The 24,236-nt window shown below is 52.2% G+C and overlaps 3 protein-coding genes and 1 pseudogene across 7 annotated transcripts in view; all 4 read left to right on the top strand.

Moving 5' to 3' along the window:
* The window catches only part of LOC109025131 (putative uncharacterized protein FLJ46235), a 36,734-nt gene extending 20,825 nt beyond the window's left edge, over positions 1–15,909 (top strand). Inside the window, exons 8-14 of one of the 5 annotated variants that reach the window (XM_055347814.1) lie at positions 2,789–2,912; positions 4,028–4,149; positions 5,206–5,402; positions 6,252–6,316; positions 11,950–12,072; positions 12,817–13,011; positions 15,210–15,909. In XM_055347814.1, coding sequence (XP_055203789.1) covers positions 15,286–15,909 — 624 coding nt within the window. In that variant the 5' untranslated portion in view covers positions 2,789–2,912; positions 4,028–4,149; positions 5,206–5,402; ... (2 more) ...; positions 12,817–13,011; positions 15,210–15,285. The remainder of the gene's footprint in view (positions 1–2,788; positions 2,913–4,027; positions 4,150–5,205; positions 5,403–6,251; positions 6,317–11,949; positions 12,073–12,816; positions 13,012–15,209) is intronic. The other 4 variants (XM_055347812.1, XM_055347815.1, XM_055347818.1 and 1 more) reach the window with 4 other exon arrangements.
* A 26-nt stretch (positions 15,910–15,935) lies between these two features.
* LOC115930148 (putative uncharacterized protein FLJ92257) lies at positions 15,936–19,580 on the top strand. Its single transcript, XM_031013233.3, has one exon. The coding sequence runs from the start codon at positions 15,936–15,938 to the stop codon at positions 16,422–16,424; it is 489 nt and encodes a 162-aa protein (XP_030869093.2). The 3' UTR covers positions 16,425–19,580.
* LOC134758920 (uncharacterized) lies at positions 17,767–19,580 on the top strand (annotated as a pseudogene).
* A 562-nt stretch (positions 19,581–20,142) lies between these two features.
* LOC129523876 (nascent polypeptide-associated complex subunit alpha, muscle-specific form-like) lies at positions 20,143–21,271 on the top strand (the record flags this gene model as incomplete). Its single annotated transcript, XM_055347837.2, has 1 exon — positions 20,143–21,271. A coding segment is annotated over one exon (822 nt), but the record flags the coding sequence as incomplete, so codon positions are not given.
* Between the last annotated feature and the right edge of the window lie 2,965 nt (positions 21,272–24,236).

Genomic DNA, 24,236 nt, shown 5'->3' on the forward strand with positions numbered 1-24,236 from the left:
ATTTCATTGATCCTCACAAAAACAGGTGGGTGCCACAGTTATCCCCATTATATGCTCAAAATGATGAAGACTTGGGGTTAATGAGCGATTTGCCCAAGCTCACCTGAATATTAAGACTGAGTCAAATGTTATTCTGGTCTGACTTTAATGCTTGACTTGTTCATGAGCACCATGCATTGCCTCTCCTATGCAGTTAAGCAGGTAGACAGGTGAGAGAAGAGCCTGTGTGATATCGGGGGAAATTCACCCCTGATATTTCATGTAGGTTCTTTTCTATTTTCCCTGAGTGTCGGCCAGTCTGAGAAATAAAGGGAAAGAGTACAAAAGAGAGAAATTTTAAAGCTGGGTGTCCAGGGGAGACATCACATGTCGGCAGGTTCCGCGATGCCCCCCAAGCCGCAAAACCAACAAGTTTTTATTAGTGATTTTCAAAAGGGGAGGGAGTGTACGAATAGGGTGTGGGTCACAGAGATCACATGCTTCACAAGGTAATAAAATATCACAAGGCAAATGGAGAATATATATGATTCACATACCCTTCAATTGATTTATTTATTGAAATCTGCAATTCAGTAGGTTTTAGCATATTCACAGAGCTGTGCATCGATCACCACAGTCACTTTTAGAACCTTTCATTATCCTGTAGGGAAATCCATACCCCTTAGCCGCTACCTCCTACTCTCCCCACCTACCTTCACCCCCAGCCTTAGGCAACCATTGATTAATTTTTTTGTCACTATAGATTTGACTAATCTGGACAAATAGAATTGTACAATATGTGATCTTTTGTGGCTTTTTTTCCCTCTTAGCACAGTGTTTTCAAAGTTCCTTTATGTCATAGTGTGTATCAATGTTTTATTCCTTCTATGGCAGTGTTCCATGGTAGAGTGTACACACTGCATTTTGTTTATCTGTTCATCAGTTGGTGGATATTTGGGTTGTTTCCATGTATTCCATGTATTGGTCATTATGAATAATGCTGCTATGAAGATTGTTGTACAAGTTTTTGTGTGGACATATATTTTTATTTTTCTGGGATATATGCCTATGAGTGAAATTGTTGCATTATAGGATGACTGTACATTTAGCCTTTTGAGAAACTGCCAGACTGTTTTCTAAAGTGGCTCCCAAGCCATTGGGTGCAATGGCTCACACCTGTAATCCCAGCTACTCAGGAGGCTCAGCTAGGAGGATGGCTTGAGCCCATGAATTCAAGACCAGCCTGGGCAAGATAGTGAAACCCTGTCTTGATGTTTTTAAAATCCAATTAAAATGACAAGAAAAGAAATACCCAAACAAAATGGTTACACGATTTTATGTTCCCACCAGTAATGTATGTGGGTTCCAATTCCTCCACATCTTCACTGACATTTTTTTTTTTTCTAGATAGGGGCTTGCTCTGTCTCTCAGGCCGCAGTGCAATGATGCCATCACAGTTCACTGCAGCCTTGACCTCCCAGGCACAAGTGATTCTCTCATCTCAGCCTCCTGAGTAGCTGAAAATTACCGGTGTACACCACCATGCCTGGCTAATTTTTATATTTTTTTGTAGTGATGAGATTTTACCATGTTGCCCAGGCTGGTCTCATACTCCTGGCCTCAAGTGATCTGCCCACCTCAGCCTCCCTAAGTTCTGGACTTACAGGCTGAGCCACCATGCCTGGCCTTCACCAACATTTGCCATTATCTGTTTTTTTTTTTTTCCTTTATACCTTAAAGCAGTATAAGAACAAGTGTCTTCAATTATAGGAAACAGTATAATCCCAGGGCATTGGGAGGCTAAGACAGGAAGATGTCTTGATGCCAGGAGTCTTTTTTGTTGTTGTTGTTTTTGTTTTTGTTGTTGTTGTTGCTGCTGTTGTTGTTGTTTTTGACAGAGTCTCGCTCTGTCACCCAGGGTGGAGTGCAGTGATGGGGTCCACTGCAACCTCCGCCTCCCAGGTTCAAGTGATTCTCCTGCCTCAGCCACCCGAGTAGCTGAGACTAGAGGTACACGCCACTACTGCCCAGCTAATTTTTTTATTTTTGGTAGAGTCAGAGTTTCACCATGTTGGCCAGGCTGGTCTCGAACTCCAGACTTCAGGTGATTTGCCTGCCTTAGCCTCCCAAAGTGCTGGGATTACAAGCATGAGCCACCATGCCCAGGAGTTTTAGACTAGCCTGGGCAACCTAGCAAGACCTTGTCTCTACAGAATATTTAAAAATTAGCCAAACGTGGTGGTGCCTGTGTATAGTCTCTCTCCCTCTCTTTTTTTTCTTTCTAACTTTTTGTGACACGGTCTGGCTCTGTCACCCAGGCTGAAGTGCAGTGGTGTGATCATGGCTCACTGCAGTCTGAAACTCCTGGGATCAAGTGATCAGTCCTCCCACCTCATCCTACCAAGTAGTAGAGACCACAGGTGTATGCCACCCAGGTCTTGCTGTGTTGCCCAGGCTGGTCTTGAGCTCCTGGCCTCAAGCAATCCTCTCACCTTGGCCCCCCACAGTGCAAGGATTACAGGTATGAGCCGCCATGCCTGGCCCCTACCCTGCCTATTGAGAACCAAAAGAAGGATCCAAATTCTCCTTAGCTCAACTCGAGCCATTTCCTGATTGCTTCATCAGCAAGGAGCTGGTTATTGGGCTGTCCAGGCCTCCCAAGCAGTACAGAAATGAGGTGAAGGAGTTTTCCTGCTGCTCCACTCTGTAAGGAGTTGGAGGGTGATGTTTACTCGTTTGCAGAGAGAGATGCCTTGTAGGCACCTCAGGATGGAGAGGACCCTGATTCCAATGTCCTTTTTTTCTTTAGAAACAGGACCTTGCCCTGTCATTTAGGATGGAGTTCAGTGGTACAATCATGGCTCATTGTAGCCTCAAACTCCCAGGCTCAAGCAATCCTACCATGTCAGCCTTCCCAGGAGCTGGGACTACAGGTAAGCATCGTGACACTCAGTGAATTTTGTTTTTATTTTTTTGTAGAGATGGGGCCTCAGTATGTTGCCACGGCTGACCTTGAACTCCTGCACTCAAGGGATTTTCCTGCCCTGGCCTCCCAAAGTATTGGTATTACAGGCATGAGCCATTGTGCCCACCGTCTCTGGTTCTTAACCTTCTGCCTCCCTCTTCCAGTTTTAAAGAATGCTTGTAATTACATGGGCTCTCCTAGATACTCCAGGATAATCTTGTTTTAAGGTCAGCTGATGAGCAACATTAATTTTATCTGCACTCTTAATTCCCCCTTCCTATGTAATTGTGCTGTGTAACATAGGACATGAGCAATTGGTGGCGGTGGGGGTTATTACTTTGGCCACCACAGTAACTATTTTATGCCAGGTACTCAGATAAGCATTGGTGAATTAAGCATGAATAACACACACTCCCTAATCTCCATCCATTCATGGGAGGAGCACCTCACCTGCCATGCTCCTGACAATCTCGGGAGTCAAAGAAGTCTTCTATGAGGAGGTGATGCCAAAGTGGACAAGTGACAGAGGAGTCGAAGCTAGCTAGGAAGAGATTAGAGGTTTAAGGGGAAGCATATTATAAGCAGAGGATATCACCGACTTCAGAGACTCCCAGAGGAGAAAGAGTGGGCATTCAAGGGGCAGATGAAGCTCAGTTGGACTCCATAGCAGATGAAATGGAGAGGGGCAAGCAGTGAGGCTGCCTTGCAAGGCAGGGCAGAGCAGGGGCAGTTAAGGAGTTTGGACTTAATCCCTGAGGCAAGGAGAAGTGATGTAAATGGGGGAGTAACATGATGAGATTCATGGATTAGAGACATGGCTCAGGCTGCTGTAGAGAAGGCACCAGGGAGAGCAGATGGCTCAATGGGTGTGCAGGAGACCTCTCACTGAGTTTAGGGAGAGGTTTTTAAAACAGAAGAAGTTTGAGTAATTTAAATTATTATGGGAAGGAGCTAAAAGTGGGGGATAGGTTAAAGATACAGGAAAGTGGGAGGAAGAACTGACAAGTGAGGTTCCAGAGAGGGCAGCAGAAGAGGAGATTCCGATAGGGGGATTAACACTTTCTTTTCTTTTTTCTTTCTAAGACAGGGTCTCACTCTGTCGCCCAGGCTGGTGTGCAGTGACACAATCTTGGCTCACTGTAGTGTAGACTTCCCAGCCTCAAGGGATCCTCCCACCCCAGACTCCCAAGTAGCTGGAATTACAGGTATGCACCACCACCACACCTGGCTAATGTTTCTTTTTTTGGTAGACACTGAGTCTCACTATTTAGCGCTGATTGGTCTCCAACTCCTGGCCTCAAGTGATCCTTCTGCCTAGGCTTCCCAAATTGCTGGGATTACAGGCATGATCCACAATGCCTGGCCTCTGCTAGTTCCATATTCTCTAGAGTTGTCTTTACTTTCTGCTAGTGTGTCCCTCATTGTGCTGATCCTCTGTAAAAATTAATACCTTTTTTTTTTTTTCGAGATGGAGTTTCACTCTTGTTGCCCAGGCTAGAGTGCAATGGCGCTATCTCGGCTCAGCGCAACCTCCACCTGCCGGGTTCAAGCGATTCTCCTGTCTCAGCCTCCCGACTAGTTGGGATTACAGGCATGTGCCACCATGCCCAGCTAATTTTGTATTTTTAGTACAGATGGGGTTTCTCCATGCTGGTCAGGCTGGTCTCCAACTCCTGACCTCAGGTAATCTGTCTGCCTTGGCCTCCCAAAGTGCTGGGATTACAGGCATGAGCCATTGTGCCTGGCCAAAATTAATACTTTTTATATTAAATTTACGTATATATACGTTTTTTCTTTTTGATACCGGGTCTCACACTGTCACCCAGGCTGGAGTACAGTGGCACAACCTCTGCTCACTGCAGCCTCCACCTGCCAGGCTCAAGCAATTCTCCTGCCTCAGCCTCCCGAGTAGCTGGGATTATAGGTAAGTGCCACCACACCCAGCTGATTTTTGTGTTTTTTGTAGAGATGAGGTTTCGCCATGTTTCCCAGACTGTTCTCAAACTCCTGAGCTCAAAGCAGTCCACCCATCTTGGCCTCCCAGAGTGCTGGGATTACAGGTGTGAGCCACCTTGCTCATTCTGGTTTAAACTGTTGAGTGGTTTATGTCTCCTGATTGGACTCCTACAAATACAGAATTGATGCTAGGAAGGGTACCAGGAGATAGACGCACACAGATGGGATTTGGGAATAGGTTTGGTTATCCAAGGAGCAGTGCTGAGCTCCTTGCTAATGGGGTATGGGATGCTGGTGATTTCCAGGAAGTGACCTCACAATGACTCAAGCTACCACATAGTGTTGATTGTGAAATGCCAGTTGAAGCATATGTCCTGCGAGCTTAGGGGTGCTACAAGTTGACCACTGCAGCAGTAAAGATGACTCTGAAGAATGGCATGGGATGGATCCTTTCGAATGCACTTGAGCAGCGGTCTCCAACCACAGGGCCACAGAGCTGGAGGTGAGCAGCAGGCAAGTGAAGGGAAACTTCATCTGTATTTCTAGCCCCTCCCATCACTTGCATGACCACCTGAGCTCCATGTCCTGTCAGATCAGCAGCAGCATTAGATTCTCATAGGAGCACAAACTCTGTTGTGAAGTATGCATGCGAGGGATCTAGGTTGTGTATTCCTTATGAGAATCTAATGCCTGATATTCTGTTACTGTCTCCCATCACCCCAGATGGACAGTCTAGTTGCAGGAAAACAAGCTCAGAGATCCCACTGAGTCTACATTATAGTGCGTTGTAGAATCATTTCATTATATATTACTATGTAGTAATAATAGAAATAAAGTGCACAATATATGTAATGCACTTGAATCATCCTGAAATTATTCCCTCACTCCCAATCTGTGGAAAAATTGTCTTCCACACATTCACTCTGTTTTTGGGTAGAGGCAGGGTCTTAATATATTGCGCAGGCTGATCTCAAACTCCTGGCCTCAAGTAATATACCTCTCTCAGCCTCCCAAAGTGCTGAGATTACAGGCATAAGCCACCACCCTCAACCAAGACTTTCTTAAACCAAATAAAAATTAAGTGAGATTACTTGAGCCTAGGTGGTCAAGGCTGCAGTGAGCCTGATTGCACCACTGCACTCCAGCCTAGGTGACAGAATGAAACTGTCTCAAAAAATAAAATAAAATACAAATTAACCCTTTATGACATTCCCAGTAACTTTCCCTCCTAAGTGTTCCCCACAAGTCTTTGAATTCTGTTTAATTTTCACATAACATTTAAGACGCTTAAGAACTTATGTCTGTCTGTGTCATCCCTTTATGTCAAAAGATGTCTTTTTGTCACTTCCAGCTGGATCTACCATGAAAGACTTCTGAATCCAAGAAGAGAGACTGACTGGGCAACATGTTATTCAGGTACAAAAAGATTTGGACTGTAAGTTAAAAATGATCAAATAATAGTGCATGCATCAAGTGCAATGGGAAGCTCTTCTGGAGAGTGAGAGAAGCTTCCAGTTAAGGTAACATTGAAGCCAAGTCCTGAAAGATGAGGAAGAGTTGTATGAGAGTGGGGAGGGAAGGGGGAGGTGGAGGGATGGGGAATGGGCTGGGATGGGATAGCGCAAACTGCCCGGGAAGGGAAACAAGCACTGTACAGACCTGAACAATGAAGATGGCATATTTTGTTCAGGGAATGGTGAATTAGGTGTGGCAGGAATGCTTTGTAGAGACAGTAATTTGCTTGTATGGAATTTTGCCTGAGAGACCTCATTGCAGTTTCTGATTTTTTGATGTCATCCTCCATCACTGTCCTTGTCAAATAGTTTGGAATAGAATAATCACAATAACCCCAAGCATAATATTTCATTAATTCTCACAGAATCACAGGTAGGTGCCACAGTTATCCCCATTTTATGAATGGAGTGATGAAGCCTTAGGAATAATGAATGATTTGCCCAAGCTCACCTGGATATTAAGACTGAGTCAAATGTTGGGTCTAGTCTGACTTTAATGTTTGCTTTGTTCATGAGCACCACTTATTGCCTCTCCTATGCAGTTAAGCAGGTAGACAGGTGACAGAAAAGCCCATGTTTGTCTCTACTCACACTCTTCCGACTGAATGTATGTATGGAGTTTCTACACCAAATTCTCCAGTGCTCTGGATATTAACTGGGTATCCCATGATTTTATTCTGACACTGCCTGGAGTTAGCACAGACCCCACAAGTTAGGGGCTCAGTCCCACGAGACCATCCTCACTTCAGATGCCAATGGCAAGTCCTAGGTTGTCACCTGTACTTTTGACCAACCTGTTACAAATCGGGGGTTCCCATAATTCTATTCTTGGGTTTAATTATTTGCTAGAACAGTTCACAGAACTCAGAAAAACAGTTTATTTTCTTTTTCTCTGAGAGAGAGGGTCTTATTTTTTTGCCCAGGCTGGTGTGCAGTGGTGCAGTCATAGCTCACTGCAGCCTTGACTGCCTGGGCTCCAGTGGTTCTCCCACCTCATCCTCCCTAGTAGCTGAGACTACATGCCTGCACCACCACATCTGGCTAATTTATTTTTTGTATAGATGGGGTCTTGTTGTGTTGACCAGGCTGGCCACAAATTCCTGGTCTCAAGTGATCCTCCCACCTCTGCCTCTTAAAGTGCTAGGATTACAGATGTCAGCCACCGCATCTGGCCAGTTCATCTCCTATTGCTGGTTCATCGCAAAGTATACATTTCAGAAACAGCCAATGAAAGACGTACATGCTGGATGCAGTGGCTCACGCCTGTAATCTCAAAACTTTGGGAGGCCAAGGTGGGAACATCGCTTAAACTGAGGAGTTTGAGACCAGCCTGGGCAACATGGTGAAAACCTGTCTCTACAAAAAACAAAAAAATAATAATAACTGGGTGTGGTGGTGTGCACCTAGAGTTCCAACTGCTAGGGATGCTGAGGTGAGAGGACACCTTGAGCTGGGGACTGGGGAGGCTTAGGTTACAATGAGCTGAGATTGTGCCACTCCACTCTAGCTTGGACAAAAGAGCCAGACCCTATCTCAAAAAAAAAGAAAGATGCCCAGGGCAAGGTAAGTTAGGAGGGGCACAGAGCTCCCATGCCCTCTGTTGAACATGCCACCCTCCCAGCATCTCCTGTGTTCAGCAACCCCGGAAGCTCCGCAAACCCTGTTCAGGGTGTTTATGAAGGCTTTATTATGCAAGCATGATTGATAAAATCTTTGGCCGTTGGTGATTAAGGCAGTCTCCAGCCCCTCTTCCTCCTGGAGTTCAGTGCATGAGGCTGAAAGTTCCAAGCGTCTAATCATGTGGTTGCTTCCATTGGCAATCAGCCCTCCTCCTGAAGAAATCTAGGAGCTTACAGTCACCCAGTCATCTCAACAACATCCCCAAATGCATTCTTACCATGCTGGAGATCCCAAAATTCCTAGAGGCTCTTGTGTTAGAAACCTGGGACCAAGACCAAATATTAAAACAAAAGATGTTCCTGTCACATCTATCACTGAGGTCTTTGTAAGAGCTTTAGAAGCTCTGTGCCAGGAACCAGGGACAGAGATGAAATATATATTTCTTTTCTTTTTTTTTGAGACAGAATCTACCTGTGTCATCCAGGCTGGAGTGCAGTGATGTGATCATAGCTCACTATAGCTTTGGCCTTCTGAGATCAAGCGATCCTCCCATCTCAACCTCCCAAGTAGCTAGGACTACACATGCATGTAACCCATGCCCAGCTCATTTTTGTAGAGTCGGAGTTTCACCATGTTGGCCAGATGGGGTCTTCTTTTGTTGCCCAAGCTGGCCACAAATTCCTGGGCTCAAGTGATTCTCCCACCTCATCCTTGTAGAGATGAGATTTAGTTATGTCGTCCAGGCTGATTTCAAACTCCTGGGCTAAATCGATTGTCTCACCTCAGCCTCTCAAGTAGCTGGGACTACAGGCGCATACCCCCATGTTGGGCTAATATTTATTTTTGTTTTTTTCTAGAGGCGGGGGTCTCACTATGTTGTTATGCTAGTTTCAAACTTCGGGCCTCAAGTGTTCCTCCTGCCTTGACCTCCCAAAGTGTTGGGATTCTGGGTGGTAGCCACCATGCCCAGCAATTACAAGGGTCTTTATAAAAGAAAGAGAGTAGGAGATTCAGAATTGGAGCAGGAGATGTGGTGATGAAAGCAGAGGTAAGAGAGGGAGATTTGAAGATGCTTCACTTCTGGCTTTGAAGATGGAGTCAGGGGCCATGATCCAAGGAATGGGGGTGGCTTCTAGAAGCTAGAAAAGCCAAGGGAACACTTTAGAGTCTCTAGAAGGAATGCAGCCCTGCTGACACCTTGACTTTAGCCTTAATAGACTTAGTTTGGGTTTCTGGCCCCTAGAACTGTAAGATGGTAGATTTGTGGTGTTTTAAGCCACTAAATGTAGGAAACTGCAAACTATGTTGCAGCAGCAAGAAGAAATGAACATGAAGCCAGGCATGATGGCTCATGCCGGTAATCCCAGCACTTTAGGAATTTAGGCAGGAGGATCACTTGAGGCCAGGAGTTCAAGACCAGTCTGGGCAACATAGTAAGACCTTGTCTCTACAAAAAATGAAAAAATTGGCCAGGCATGGTGGCTCACGCCTGTAATTCCAGCACTTTGGGAGGCCGAAGTGGGCAGATTACCTGAGGTCAGGAGTTCGAGACCAGCCTGGCCAACATTGCAAAACCCCGGCTCTACTAAAAATAGAAAAATTAGCTGGGCGTGGTGGCACACAGCTGTAATCCCAGCTACTTGGAAGGCTGAGGCAGGAGAATCACTTGAATCTGGGAGGTGGAGGTTGCAGTGAGCTGGGATTGCACCATTACACTACAGCCTGGGCAAGAAGAGTGAAACTCTGTCTCAAAATAAAATAAAATAAAATAAAATAAAATACTAAAAAATTTAGCCAGGCATGATGGCATGAACCTGGAGTCCCAGCTACTCAGGAGACTGAGGTGGGAGGATCACTTGAGCCTGGAAATTTGAGGTTGCAGTGAGCTGTGATTGCACCACTGCACGCCAGCCTTGGTGACAGTGAGATCTTGAAAAAAAGAAAGAAGAAAGTAAAGGAAGAAATGAGCATGGTGGGCATGGGGACAGATGGCAATGTTAAATAGAATGGTCAGGGGTGGCCTCCTAAGTGAAAATTGAGTAAAGACTTGAAGGAGGGGAAGGAGCTGGCCAAGGTGCTGAGGGAAGAGGATTGTAGGCAGAAACAATAGAATAAAGTGTCTGAGGTGTGTCTGAGGCTCTGGAAGGAGGCCCATGGAGCAGACGGAGAGAGGGAGAGAGTTAGGGGAGGGGGCCAGGGAGTTGCTGGGTGGGGATCATTACAGATCACATAAGCCCTGGGAGGTTATTCCTGGGGCTTTGGCTTTTACTCTGACTCAGATGGGAACTGCGGGAAGGTTCTGAGCAGAGAGGCGACATGATCTGTCTCCCGATTTAAAAGCATTCTCTGGCTGCTGAGTTGAGAAAGACTGTGGGAAGATGTGGGTAGAAGCATGGGGGCCAAGCTTTGGCAACATCCAGGTGGGAGATGATGGTGGTCCTGACCAGGGTCGTGGTGGTGTTGAGAGATGGTCAGAGGGGAGAAGTAGGGGAGGAGGCCAGAGAGTTGCTGGGTGACGATCTTTAGTACATGTCGAAGACAGTCAACAGGATTTCCTGACAGACTGGATATGGGGTGTGAGAGAAGGCAGGGGTCAAGGTTTAGTTTGATTGTTACTGAAATTATTAAGTAATTTTAAAAAACACTACTGCCTTTCCCAATCCTACCAAGTATGGGATGCTAGATTAAAGAAATCTCTTCAGGCTCATTGCAGTGGCTCATGCCTGTAGTCCCAGCTGTTTGGTAAGCAGAGGTGGGAGTATCTTTTAAGGGCAGGTGTTCAAGACCAGCCTGGACAACACAGCAAGATCTGCTCTTTACAAAAATATTTTTCAAAATTAAATAAATGTCGCTAGGCATGGTGATGTGTACTTGTAGTTTCAACTACTCAGGAGGCTGAAGTGGGCAGATCTCTTGAGGTCAGGAGTTTGAGGCCAGCTTTGGCAACATAGCAAGACCCCTCACTCTACAAAAAAATTAAAAAAATAACCAGGCATGGGGGCACTCAACTGTACTACCAGCTACTGGGGAGCTGAGGCAGGAAGATGGCTTGAGTCCAGGAGGTCGAGGCTGCAGTGAGCTGTAAGTACACAGCTGCACTCCAGTCTGGGTGACAGAGCAGGACCTGTCTCACAATACAAATAAAAATACAAGTAAAATAATGAAATCTCAAGTCAGAGCCTTTTGTCTCTGCAGCCCTTGCAACCCCTCAGCCGTGCAGTGGGGTTTGTGTCGCTGGGAATGAGGAGACCCCTGCCCGGTGTTGTTACCTGTCTAATCAGTGTTTTAAAACATATATTAATCGGGGTGGGCGCGGTGGCTCACACCTGTAATCCCAGCACTTAGGGAGACCCAGGCGGGTGGATCACCTGAGGTCAAGAGTTCAAGACCAGCCTTCTCTACTAAGAAAACTCCTTCTCTACTAAGAAAATACAATAATTAGCCGGACATGGTATTGGGCGCCTGTAATCCCAGCTACTTGGGAGGCTGAGGTAGGAGAATCGCTTGAACCTGCGGGATGGAGGTTGCAATGAGCTGAGATTGCGCCACTTCACTCCAGCCTGGGCAAAAGAACAAGACTTTGTCTCAAAGAAAAAAACAAAAGTATTATATCAACATGTAATGGTTTTATTATTAATCTGTGATGAATATTAAATATTTTTAAAATCTTGTATTATATCAACATGTAATGGCTTTAATATGTGATGAATAATATTTAAAAATTTTTGTCTTATTTTCTAGTTTTAATATAATTATTTACAGAAAGAAATAGTCTTAGAGATCTTCAATAAAGTTAAAAAATGTAAAGGGATGTTAGACCCCAAAAGATTGAGAATTTCTAGTTTAGAAATATTCAGAGTAAGCCACATACAACTTGCTACTTGAACTATTTTTTTTCTTTGTTTTTTATTTTAGGAGATGGGGTCTCACTCTGTCACCCAGGCTTGAGTACAGTAGTGCTATCACAGCTCACTGCAGCCTTGAACTCCTGGGCTAAGGATCCTCCTACCTGAGCCTCCTGAGTAGCTGGGACTGTAGGTATACATGATGATACTTGGCTAATTTTTAAATTGTTTTGTAGACATGGGGTCTCACTTTGTTGGCCAGGCTGGTGTCAAACTCATGGCCTCAAGTGACCCTTCCACCCCTGCCTCCCATCCTCGAGGTATGTGCCACCACAAGGAGCACTTGTTCAATTTTCTAAAAAAAAAATTTCTAAAGTAGGGCTGTGGGATGATGGCAGGAAGATAAAAGAAAAACAGAAGAATAAGTTAAAATGACTTATTCACACATATTCTTTTGACAGCAAGATGAACTTTTAGTATATACATTCCTTACAAACAAACAAAAGGCAGATAAACAATGTTGTATAGGAACTTCAACACACACTGTACAATATTCCCACTTTGCTGACATAAGTTATGGAAATTTCGTGGTTTACTTGAGTGTCGCTACCAGTATTTTGCTTCTCTGATCATTTTTATCAACTTCCTCATCTGTTAACTTCTCTCCAAGGTATGTCATATCATGACATACTGCCGCTGCACGAACATGGCCAGTGTCTTCCTATTAAACACGTAGAATGCTTTCCTAATTTCTCTTTTTACTCTCTGTCCTTGTGTTTTGCATTTTCCTTACTTTTATTGTCAGAAACTCCAGAAAGTCAATCGTACTAATTTATCACCATTTGCTTTATTAATTTATACTTTGCTTATATGGAATTTTGCCCAACAGACCTCATTACAATTTCTAACCTGTTTTTTTTTTTTTTTTCTGAGACAGGGTCTCCCTCTCTTGTCCAAGGCTGGAGTGTAGTAGTGCTATCACAGCTGACTGCAGCCTCAACCTTCCAGGCTGAAGCGATCCTCCCATTTTAACCTCCCACGTGGCTGAGACTATAGGTGTTTGCCACTATGCCCAACTAATATTTGGAATTTTCCTATACGTGGATTCCAGAGGGGTGACAGCGAAACGTGAGTAAGCATGGATTTTGGTATATGCAGAGATGGGGGGCTGGAACTAATTCTGTATACTGAAGGACGACGGTATATGTTTTTATAATTACGCTGTAGGATACATACAGTTGCATAGCCTTGAAAATAATAATTTTTAATTGAGTGGAATAATAATAATATTGATAAAAGTAGCAGCTGGCCAGGTGTGGTGTCACACTGGTAATCGCAACACTTTGGGAGGCTGAGGCAGGAGGATGGCTTGAGGCCAAGAGTTTGCGATAGGCCTTGGAAACAAAGGGAGTCACCATCCCTACAGAAAAATACATGAATTAGCCTAGTGTGGTGGCATGTTCCTGTAGTCCCAGCTACTTGGGAGGCTGAGCTGGGAGGATCACTTGAGCCCAGGGAGGCTGAGACTGCAGTGAGTCATGATCAGGCCTCTGCACTCCAGTCTCAGTGACAGAGTGAGACCCTGTCTCAGAACAACAAAAAAGTAGCAGCTAACATCAACTGACCTTTTACCGGGTGCCTATTGATACCATAGTTTAATTTCTTATAACTGTTTCTTATTTCACTTACCAACTCTGTCTTCAGTTACTCCCCAGATTTTTACTGTGTTTGTACAGATGACCTTTTGTTGAGATTGAATTGTCTCCCCAGAAGTAAGATTACTCTGAGTCATGGTGAATGGATATTCTCCTTACCCTTGATGTAAATGGACAAGGTTTTGGGTGCCTCCCAGCTATAATCTTAGCACTTTGGGAGGCTAAGACAGGAGGATTGCTTGAGGCCAAGAGTTGGAGGAGGCAGTATGGCAGTATGGTGAGACCCTGTGTCTATTATTTTAAAAAATTGACAAGCTTTACCCTGGAAGGCTTATACACAATTTAAACACCCCTCATAGTATAAGAAAGTGCCCATTTCACTGCACCTTTGCCAGCACAGGGTATTATAATTTAGTAAGTCATTTTTTGATTGATTATTTTAAATAGATAAAAGACCTCATATTACTTTACTTGTCACATTTCAACATCTTCCCTTAGCTTATTAGCTCTATTTCTTTTCTGTCTGTAAATGGTTGTTGTTGTTTTGTTCTTTGAGACAGGGTCTTGCTCTGTCACCAGGCTGGACTGTAGTGGCATAATCATGCCTCACTGCAGCCTTGACCTCCCAGGCTCAAACTTCAGCATTCCGAGTAGCTGGGACTACAAGTGTGCACCGCCACTCCCAGCTAATTTTTTTCTTTTTTTGGATAGAGACAGGGTCTCACTGTGTTGTCCAGACTGGTCTCTAGCTCCTGGCCTTAAGCAATCCTCCTGCATTAGCTTCTCAAATCGCTGGAATTTCAGGCATGAGCCACCATGCCTGGCCTGGGCTAGTCCTATATTCTCTAGAGTTCTCTTTACTTTGTGCTAGCCAATCTCATTATGCTGTTCACCTGTTATAATGAATAATTCTCTGTATTAAATTTTACCACTTTAAACTTTTGAGCAGTTTATGCTTCCTGATTGGACTCTGACTAATATGTTAGGAAGGGTCCCAGGAGATAAACCCACACAGATGGGATTTGGGCATAGGTTTGGTTTCCCAGGGGGCAGTGCTGAGCTCTTTGCCAGTGGGAAATGGGATGCTGGTGATTTCCAGGAAGTGACCTCACAATGACTCAAGCTACCACTTACTGTTGATTGTGACGAAATACCAGCTGAGGCACATGCCTTGGGAGCTAAGTGGTTGCTGCACTTGACCACTGTGAAGACTGGTGTGGGAAGGGTCGTTTTGGATGCACTTGAGCAGGGGTCTCCAACCCCTGAGCCATGGAGCCGTAAGGAGCCACACAGCAGGAGGTGAGTGGTGTCGAGTGAGGGAGTGAGGGAAGCTTCGTCTGTATTTACAGCCACTCCCCTTTGCTCACATTCCCGCCTGAGCTCCACCTTCTCAGATCAGCAGCAGCATTAGATTCTCATAGGAGAACGCACCCTGTTGTGAACCGTGCATGTGAGGGATCTAGGTTGCGCTGTCCTTATGAGAATCTAATACCTATTGATCTGTCACTTTCTCCCATCACGCTCAGGTGGGCCTTCCAGTTGCAGGAAAACAAGCTTAACACGCCCACTGATTCTACATTATGATGAGTTCTATAATTATTTTATTATATATTACAGTGTAATAATGGAAATAAAGTGCCTAATAAATGTAATGTGCTTAAATCTTTTGGCCCAGCTCCTACCTCCCGGCAGCCTCTCCAGGCCCAGAACTTTCTCCAGTCAGCCTCCACAGACCAAGCTCATGACTCACAATGGCCTATTTAGGCCCATACCCTACCTCACAGCAGTCTCCGCAGATGAGCCTACTGCCTCACAACAGCCTCCACAGGCACAGCTCCACCGTTACAATGGCCTCTTTAGACCCAGCTCCTGCCTCCCAGCCTTCTCTCCAGGCCCCGAACTTTCTCAAGTCGACCTCACCAGGCCCAGCTCATGCTTCTTGGCAGCCTCTCCAGGCCCAGCTCCTGCATCTTGGCAGCCTCTCCAGGCCCAGCCTCTGCCTCCCATCAGCCTCTACAGTCCCAACATCTGCCTCACAGCAGATTCTTCAGGCCCAGCATCTGCCTCACTGTGGACCACCCAAGCCAAGCTCCCAACCTTTCAGCAGCTTCTACACACCCAGCTCCTGCCACCCAGTGGCCTCTTTAGGCCAAGCTCATGCCTCACAAGGGCCTTTCCAGGCCCAACTTTTGTCTCATGGCAACCTTCCCTGGCCAGATTCCTGCCTGTCTCCCAGCAGCCTAGACAGGCCCAGGTCTTGCCTCACACTGGCCTCTCTACATCCAGCTCTTGCCTCACGGTGGCCTCTCCAGGCCCAGCTCCTGTCCCAGGACGTCATCTCCAGGCCCAAAACTTCCTCAAGTCAGCCTCTCTAGTCCCAACTGCTGCCTTCTGGTGGCCTATGAAGGCCCAAAATCTCCTCAAGTTGACCTCTCCAGGCCCAGCTCCTGCCTCCTGTCAGTGTCTACAGGCCCAACGTCTGCCTCATGGGGGCTTCTCCAGGCCCAGCTCTTCCTCTGGGCTGAGTCTACAGGCACAACTGCTGCCTCACAACAGCCTTTTTTGGCCCAGTTCCTGTCCAGCTCACAGCGGCCAATGTAGGCCCAAAACTTCCTCAAGTCAAACTCTCCAGGCCCGCCTTCTGCTTCCCGGTGGCATGAACAGGCCCAGCTTTGACTTGAGAACAGCCTCTGCAGGCCCTGCTCTTGCCTCCCAGGGGCTTCTCCAGGCCCAGCTCTTGCCTCGTGGCGGCTGCCCCAGGCCAAGTTTCTGCCTGCCTGCCAGCAGCCTCAACAGGCACAGCTCCTCCCTCACAGTGGCCCATTTAGGCCCAACTCATGACTGTCAGGCCATTTCCAGGCCTAGTGCCTGCCTCCTGGCTGACTCTTGAAGCCCAAAACTTCCTCAAATCAGCCTTTTGCCCAACTTCTGTCTACTGTCGGACTCTACAGGCCAGCCTCTGCCTCACAGTGGACCCTCCAGACCCAGATGGTGTCTCACTGTGGCATCCTCAGGCGAAGCTCCTGCCTTTCGGCAGCCTCTACGGGCCCAGCTCCTGCCTTGCAATGGCCTCTTTAGGCCAAGCTCGTGCCCCACGGCGACTTTTCCAGGCACAGCTTTTGCCTTTTGCAGCCTGTCCAGGCCCAGAATGTCCTTAACTCGGCATCTCCAGGATGAGCTCATCCTCCCAGTGCGTCTACAGGCCTGTCTCCTGCCTCACAACAACCTCCTTTGGCCCAACTCCTGCTGAGCTGCTTGGCAGCCTCTGTAGGTCACAGAGTTCTTAAAGCTTTCCAGGCCCACCTTCGGCCTCCCGGCAGCCTCAGCAATCAAACTATTCCCTCACTACGGCCACCGAAATCCAAGTTTCTCCCTGCCTCATGGCATCCTCCGAAAACTGAGCATTTGCCTCACGGTGGCCACCCCAGGCCACGAATCTGCCTGCCTCCCAGGCAGCTGCTGCCTCACAATGGTCTCTTTAGGCCCAGCTCTTGCTAAAAGACGGACTCTCCAGGCACAGCTCTTGCCTCCTGGCAGGCTCTGCAGGCCCAAATTCTCCAAAAGTTGGCCTCTCCTAACTCAGCTCCTGCCTCATGTCGGCCTACACAGGCCCAGACTCTTACCACAGAGTAGACCCTCCAGGCCCACCACTTGCCTGAGCATAGCCTCCTAAGGCCAAGCTCCTGCCTTTTGGCAGCTTCTACAGGCCCAGCTTCTGCCTCGCAATTGCCTTTGTAGGCCAAGATCATGCCGCGAAGTGGCCTTTCCTACCCTAACTTTTGCTTTTTGACGCATACTCCAGTCCCAAAACTTCCTCCAGTCAGCCGGTCCAGGCCAAGTTCTTCCTCCCAAAGGCTTCTGCAGGCCAAAATCGTCTGAAGTCACCCTCTGCAGGCCCAGCTCCTGCCTCCAAGTGCTGTGTAGGCCAAGCTAATGCCTCACAGCACACTTTCCACACTGAGCGTTTCCTTTTGTGCATCCTCTCCAAGCCCTGAACTTACTCCAGTTGGCCTCTCCAGACCAAGCTCTTCCTCCCAGTGGCCTCTACAGGCCAAAATTGTCCTCAAGTCAGCCTCTCCAGGGCCAACTCCTAGCTACCGGTGGCTTCTGCAGGCCAAAATTGACCTCAAGTCAGCCTCTTCACACCCAGCTCTTGTCTCTAAGTGGCCTCTCGAGGAGCAAAACTTCCTCAAGTCGGCCTCTCCAGGCCCAGCCTCCTGCTTCCAGAGGGCATGTACAGGCCCAGCCTCTGCCTCACAGCAGACTCTCCACGCCCAGCTCTTCCCTGTCTGCTGCCTCTCCAGTCCAAAGCTGCTCCTGCCTTTCGGCAACTTGTACAGGCCCAGCTCCTCCCTCACGGTGGCCTCTTTTCGCCCAACTCATGCCTCTTGCAACCTGCCCAAGTGTCAGCTCCTGCCTCACACTGGCCTGTTGAGGCTCAGCTCATGCCTCTCGTGGCCTCAACGGGCCCAGCCCCTGCCTGTCGGCGGCCTCTACAGGCCCGGCCTCTACCTCACAGTGGGCTCTCCAGGCCCACCTCTTTCTCACCGTGGCCTCCTGGGGCAATGCTACCCACTCTCGGGAGCCTCTGCGGGCCCAGCTCCTGCCTCCCAGTGGCCTCTATAGGCCAAGCCCGTGCCTCAGGGCAGCCTATCCAGGCCTAGCGTTTGCTGCTTTGCATCCTCTCCAGGCTCTGGACTTCCTCCAGTCGGCCTCTCCAGGCCCAGCTCTCCTCCCGGCAGCCTCTGCAGGCCCAGACTGTCGTCAAGTCGGCCTGTCCAGGGCCAGCTCCTGCCAGCCGGCGCCCTCTGCAGGCCCAAGTCGTCCTCAAGTCGGCCTCCCCAGGCCCAGCTCCGGCCTCTCGGCCGCTCCGGGTGCAAAAGTTCCTTGAGTCAGCCTCTCCAGGCGCAGCTGCTCCTGCCTCCAAGTGGCCTCTTTCGGCCCAGCCCAGCTCATGCCTCCCGGCCGCCTTCCCGGCCTCCTGCCTCCCGAAGGCCTGCACAGGCCCAGCCTCGGCCTCAGCGGACTCTCGATGCCTAGCTGGCTCTTGCATAACTGCAGCCTCCCGAGTCCAAAGCTCCTGCTTCTCGGCCGCTTCGGCAGGCCCAGCTCCCTCCTGCCAGTGGCCTCTTCAGGCCCATGGGGCTTATTCCTCACAACGGCCTTTCCAGGCCCAGTTTTTCCCTACCGGCGGCCTCTCCGGGCCCAGAACCTCCTCAAGTCGGCTTCTCCAGACCCACTTGCAGCCTCCCGGCGTCCTCTCCGGGCCCGGCTCTTCCTCCCGGCTGCGTCTCCAGGCCCGACTGCTGCCTGCCAACAACCTCTTTGGACTCGGCGCCTGCCCATCTCCTGGCGGCCTTGGTCGGCCCACAGCTTCCTCAAGCCAAGCTCCCCAGTCCCAGGTCAGGCCTCACGGTGGCCTCTCCAGGATCAGCTCCTGCCCTCCGATGGTGTCTCCAGGCCCCAAATGGTCTCCGGTCGGTGGGCTCCTCCACGCCCAGCTTGGGCCTCCCTGCGACCTCTGCAGGCCCAAGTCGTCCTGAAGTCGACGTCTCCCGGCCCTGCCTCCCAGCAAGTAAGCAAGCTCTTTTGGCTCAACTCCTGCCCAGCTCCCAGCCGCCTTTGTAGGCCCCGAACTTTCTGAAGCCAAGCTCTTCGCGCCCGCCTACTGCCTCTCGGTCGCCTGTACAGGCCTAGCTGTGGCTATAGAACAGCCTCTGCAGGCCCCGCTCTTGCCTCCCAGGGGCCTCTCCAGGCCCAGCTCTCGCCCCCACGGCGGCCTCCTGGGGCCAAGTCCCTGCCTGCCTCCCCGCAGCCCGCGTGCGGCCCAGTTCCTCCCTCACGGTGGCCTGTTGATGCCCAACTCATGCCTCTGGCACCCTGCCCAGAGGCGGGAGTACCTGCCTCACACTGGCTCCTCCCACGCTGAGAGAGGTCGGCATGAGCCCTTGCCTCACGCCGGCCCCTGCCACGCTGAGAGAGGTCGGCGTGAGCCCCTTGCCTCACACTGGCCCCTCCCACGCTGACCCCTTGGCTCACACCGGCCCCTCCCACGCAGAGAGAGGTCAGCGTGACCCCTTGCCTCACACCGGCCTCTCCCACGCTGAGAGAGGTCCGCATGAGCCCCTTGCCTCACACTGGTCCCTCCCACCCTGACAGAGGTCGGTGTGACTTCCTTGCCTCACACTGGCCCCTCCCACGCTGACCCCTTGCCTCACACCGGACCGTCCCAGGCAGAGAGAGGTCAGCGTGAGCCCCTTGCCTCACACCCGCCCCTTCCACACCGAGAGAGGTCAGCGTGAGCCCTTGCCTCACACTGGCCCCTCCCACGCTGAGAGAGGTCAGCGTGAGACCCTGCCTCAACAGGCCACCGTGAGGTACGAGCAGGGCGGCACGCAGGCTGCCAGGAGCAGGCAGGGACTTGGCCCCGGGAGGCCGCGGTGGGGCGAGAGCTGGGCCTGGAGACGCCCCTGGGAGGCAACAGCGGGGCCTGCAGACGCTGTTCTGCTGCCAGAGCTGGGACTGTACAGGCCACTGGGAGGCAGGATGTGGGCCTGAAGAGCTTGGCTGCAGAAACTTCGGGGTCTACAAACGCCGGCGGGAGCTGAGCCAAAAGAGCTTGCTTGCTGGGAGGCAGGAGCTGGGCCGAGAGATGCAGCCAGGAGGAACAGCTGGGCCTGCAGAGGCCGCCATGCGGGAGGCAGAGGCCGGGCCTCCTCAAGTCGGCCTCTCCAGACCCACTTGCAGCCTCCCGGCGTCCTCTCCGGGCCCGGCTCTTCCTCCCGGCTGCGTCTCCAGGCCCGACTGCTGCCTGCCAACAACCTCTTTGGACTCAGCGCCTGCCCATCTCCTGGCGGCCTTGGTCGGCCCACAGCTTCCTCAAGCCAAGCTCCCCAGGCCCAGGTCAGGCCTCACGGTGGCCTCTCCAGGATCAGCTCCTGCCCTCCGATGGTGTCTCCAGGCCCCAAATGGTCTCCGGTCGGTGGGCTCCTCCACGCCCAGCTTGGGCCTCCCTGCGACCTCTGCAGGCCCAAGTCGTCCTGAAGTCGACGTCTCCCGGCCCTGCCTCCCAGCAAGTAAGCAAGCTCTTTTGGCTCAACTCCTGCCCAGCTCCCAGCTGGCTTTGTAGGCCCCGAACTTTCTCGAGCCAAGCTCTTCGCGCCCGCCTACTGCCTCTCGGTCGCCTGTACAGGCCTAGCTGTGGCTATAGAACAGCCTCTGCAGGCCCCGCTCTTGCCTCCCAGGGGCCTCTCCAGGCCCAGCTCTCGCCCCCACGGCGGCCTCCTGGGGCCAAGTCCCTGCCTGCCTCCCCGCAGCCCGCTTGCGGCCCAGTTTCTCCCTCACGGTGGCCTGTTGATGCCCAACTCATGCCTCTGGCACCCTGCCCAGAGGCGGGAGTACCTGCCTCCCACTGGCTCCTCCCACGCTGAGAGAGGTCGGCGTGAGCCCCTTGCCTCACACTGGCCCCTCCCACGCTGACCCCTTGGCTCACACCGGCCCCTCCCACGCAGAGAGAGGTCAGCATGACCCCTTGCCTCACACCGGCCCCTCCCACGCTGAGAGAGGTCCGCATGAGCCCCTTGCCTCACACTGGTCCCTCCCACCCTTACAGAGGTCGGTGTGAGCCCCTTGCCTCACACTGGCCCCTCCCACGCTGACCCCTTGCCTCACACCGGACCGTCCCAGGCAGAGAGAGGTCAGCGTGAGCCCCTTGCCTCACACCGGCCCCTCCCACGCTGACAGAGGTCAGTGTGAGCCCCTTGCCTCACACTGGCCCCTCCCATGCTGACCCCTTAGCTCACACCGGCTCCTCCCATGCCAGGAGAGGTCAGCGTGAGCCCCTTGCCTCACACCGACCCCTCCCACGCCAAGAGAGGTCAGCGTGAGCCCTTGCCTCACACTGGCCCCTCCCACGCTGAGAGAGGTCAGCGTGAGACCCTGCTTCAACAGGCCACCGTGAGGGACGAGCAGGGCCGCACGCAGGCTGCTGGGAGCAGGCAGGGACTTGGCCCCGGGAGGCCGCGGTGGGGCGAGAGCTGGGCCTGGAGACGCCCCTGGGAGGCAACAGCGGGGCCTGCAGACGCTGTTCTGCTGCCAGAGCTGGGACTGTACAGGCCACTGGGAGGCAGGATGTGGGCCTGAAGAGCTTGGCTGCAGAAACTTCGGGGTCTACAAACGCTGGCGGGAGCTGAGCCAAAAGAGCTTGCTTGCTGGGAGGCAGGAGCTGGGCCGAGAGATGCAGCCAGGAGGAACAGCTGGGCCTGCAGAGGCCGCCATGCGGGAGGCAGAGGCCGGGCCTCCTCAAGTCGGCCTCTCCAGACCCACTTGCAGCCTCCCGGCGTCCTCTCCGGGCCCGGCTCTTCCTCCCGGCTGCGTCTCCAGGCCCGACTGCTGCCTGCCAACAACCTCTTTGGACTCAGCGCCTGCCCATCTCCTGGCGGCCTTGGTCGGCCCACAGCTTCCTCAAGCCAAGCTCCCCAGGCCCAGGTCAGGCCTCACGGTGGCCTCTCCAGGATCAGCTCCTGCCCTCCGATGATGTCTCCAGGCCCCAAATGTTCTCCGGTCGGTGGGCTCCTCCACGCCCAGCTTGGGCCTCCCTGCGACCTCTGCAGGCCCAAGTCGTCCTGAAGTCGACGTCTCCCGGCCCTGCCTCCCAGCAAGTAAGCAAGCTCTTTTGGCTCAACTCCTGCCCAGCTCCCAGCCGCCTTTGTAGGCCCCGAACTTTCTGAAGCCAAGCTCTTCGCGCCCGCCTACTGCCTCTCGGTGGCCTGTACAGGCCCAGCTCTGGCTGCAGAACAGCCTCTGCAGGCCCCGCTCTTGCCTCCCAGGGGCCTCTCCAGGCCCAGCTCTCGCCCCCACGGCGGCCTCCTGGGGCCAAGTCCCTGCCTGCCTCCCCGCAGCCCGCGTGCGGCCCAGTTCCTCCCTCACGGTGGCCTGTTGATGCCCAACTCATGCCTCTGGCACCCTGCCCAGAGGCGGGAGTACCTGCCTCACACTGGCTCCTCCCACGCTGAGAGAGGTCGGCATGAGCCCTTGCCTCACGCCGGCCCCTGCCACGCTGAGAGAGGTCGGCGTGAGCCCCTTGCCTCACACTGGCCCCTCCCACGCTGACCCCTTGGCTCACACCGGCCCCTCCCACGCAGAGAGAGGTCAGCGTGACCCCTTGCCTCACACCGGCCTCTTCCACGCTGAGAGAGGTCCGCATGAGCCCCTTGCCTCACACTGGTCCCTCCCACCCTGACAGAGGTCGGTGTGACTTCCTTGCCTCACACTGGCCCCTCCCACGCTGACCCCTTGCCTCACACCGGACCGTCCCAGGCAGAGAGAGGTCAGCGTGAGCCCCTTGCCTCACACCCGCCCCTTCCACACCGAGAGAGGTCAGCGTGAGCCCTTGCCTCACACTGGCCCCTCCCACGCTGAGAGAGGTCAGCGTGAGACCCTGCCTCAACAGGCCACCGTGAGGTACGAGCAGGGCGGCACGCAGGCTGCCAGGAGCAGGCAGGGACTTGGCCCCGGGAGGCCGCGGTGGGGCGAGAGCTGGGCCTGGAGACGCCCCTGGGAGGCAACAGCGGGGCCTGCAGACGCTGTTCTGCTGCCAGAGCTGGGACTGTACAGGCCACTGGGAGGCAGGATGTGGGCCTGAAGAGCTTGGCTGCAGAAACTTCGGGGTCTACAAACGCCGGCGGGAGCTGAGCCAAAAGAGCTTGCTTGCTGGGAGGCAGGAGCTGGGCCGAGAGATGCAGCCAGGAGGAACAGCTGGGCCTGCAGAGGCCGCCATGCGGGAGGCAGAGGCCGGGCCTCCTCAAGTCGGCCTCTCCAGACCCACTTGCAGCCTCCCGGCGTCCTCTCCAGGCCCGGCTCTTCTTCCCGGCTGCGTCTCCAGGCCCGACTGCTGCCTGCCAACAACCTCTTTGGACTCAGCGCCTGCCCATCTCCTGGCGGCCTTGGTCGGCCCACAGCTTCCTCAAGCCAAGCTCCCCAGGCCCAGGTCAGGCCTCACGGTGGCCTCTCCAGGATCAGCTCCTGCCCTCCGATGGTGTCTCCAGGCCCCAAATGGTCTCCGGTCGGTGGGCTCCTCCACGCCCAGCTTGGGCCTCCCTGCGACCTCTGCAGGCCCAAGTCGTCCTGAAGTCGACGTCTCCCGGCCCTGCCTCCCAGCAAGTAAGCAAGCTCTTTTGGCTCAACTCCTGCCCAGCTCCCAGCTGGCTTTGTAGGCCCCGAACTTTCTCGAGCCAAGCTCTTCGCGCCCGCCTACTGCCTCTCGGTCGCCTGTACAGGCCTAGCTGTGGCTATAGAACAGCCTCTGCAGGCCCCGCTCTTGCCTCCCAGGGGCCTCTCCAGGCCCAGCTCTCGCCCCCACGGCGGCCTCCTGGGGCCAAGTCCCTGCCTGCCTCCCCGCAGCCCGCGTGCGGCCCAGTTTCTCCCTCACGGTGGCCTGTTGATGCCCAACTCATGCCTCTGGCACCCTGCCCAGAGGCGGGAGTACCTGCCTCACACTGGCTCCTCCCACGCTGAGAGAGGTCGGCATGAGCCCTTGCCTCACGCCGGCCCCTGCCACGCTGACCCCTTGGCTCACACCGGCCCCTCCCACGCAGAGAGAGGTCAGCATGACCCCTTGCCTCACACCGGCCCCTCCCACGCTGAGAGAGGTCCGCATGAGCCCCTTGCCTCACACTGGTCCCTCCCACCCTTACAGAGGTCG

The sequence above is a fragment of the Gorilla gorilla genome, chromosome 6 (assembly GCF_029281585.2).
Source record: "Gorilla gorilla gorilla isolate KB3781 chromosome 6, NHGRI_mGorGor1-v2.1_pri, whole genome shotgun sequence".
Taxonomy (NCBI): Eukaryota; Metazoa; Chordata; class Mammalia; order Primates; family Hominidae; genus Gorilla; species Gorilla gorilla.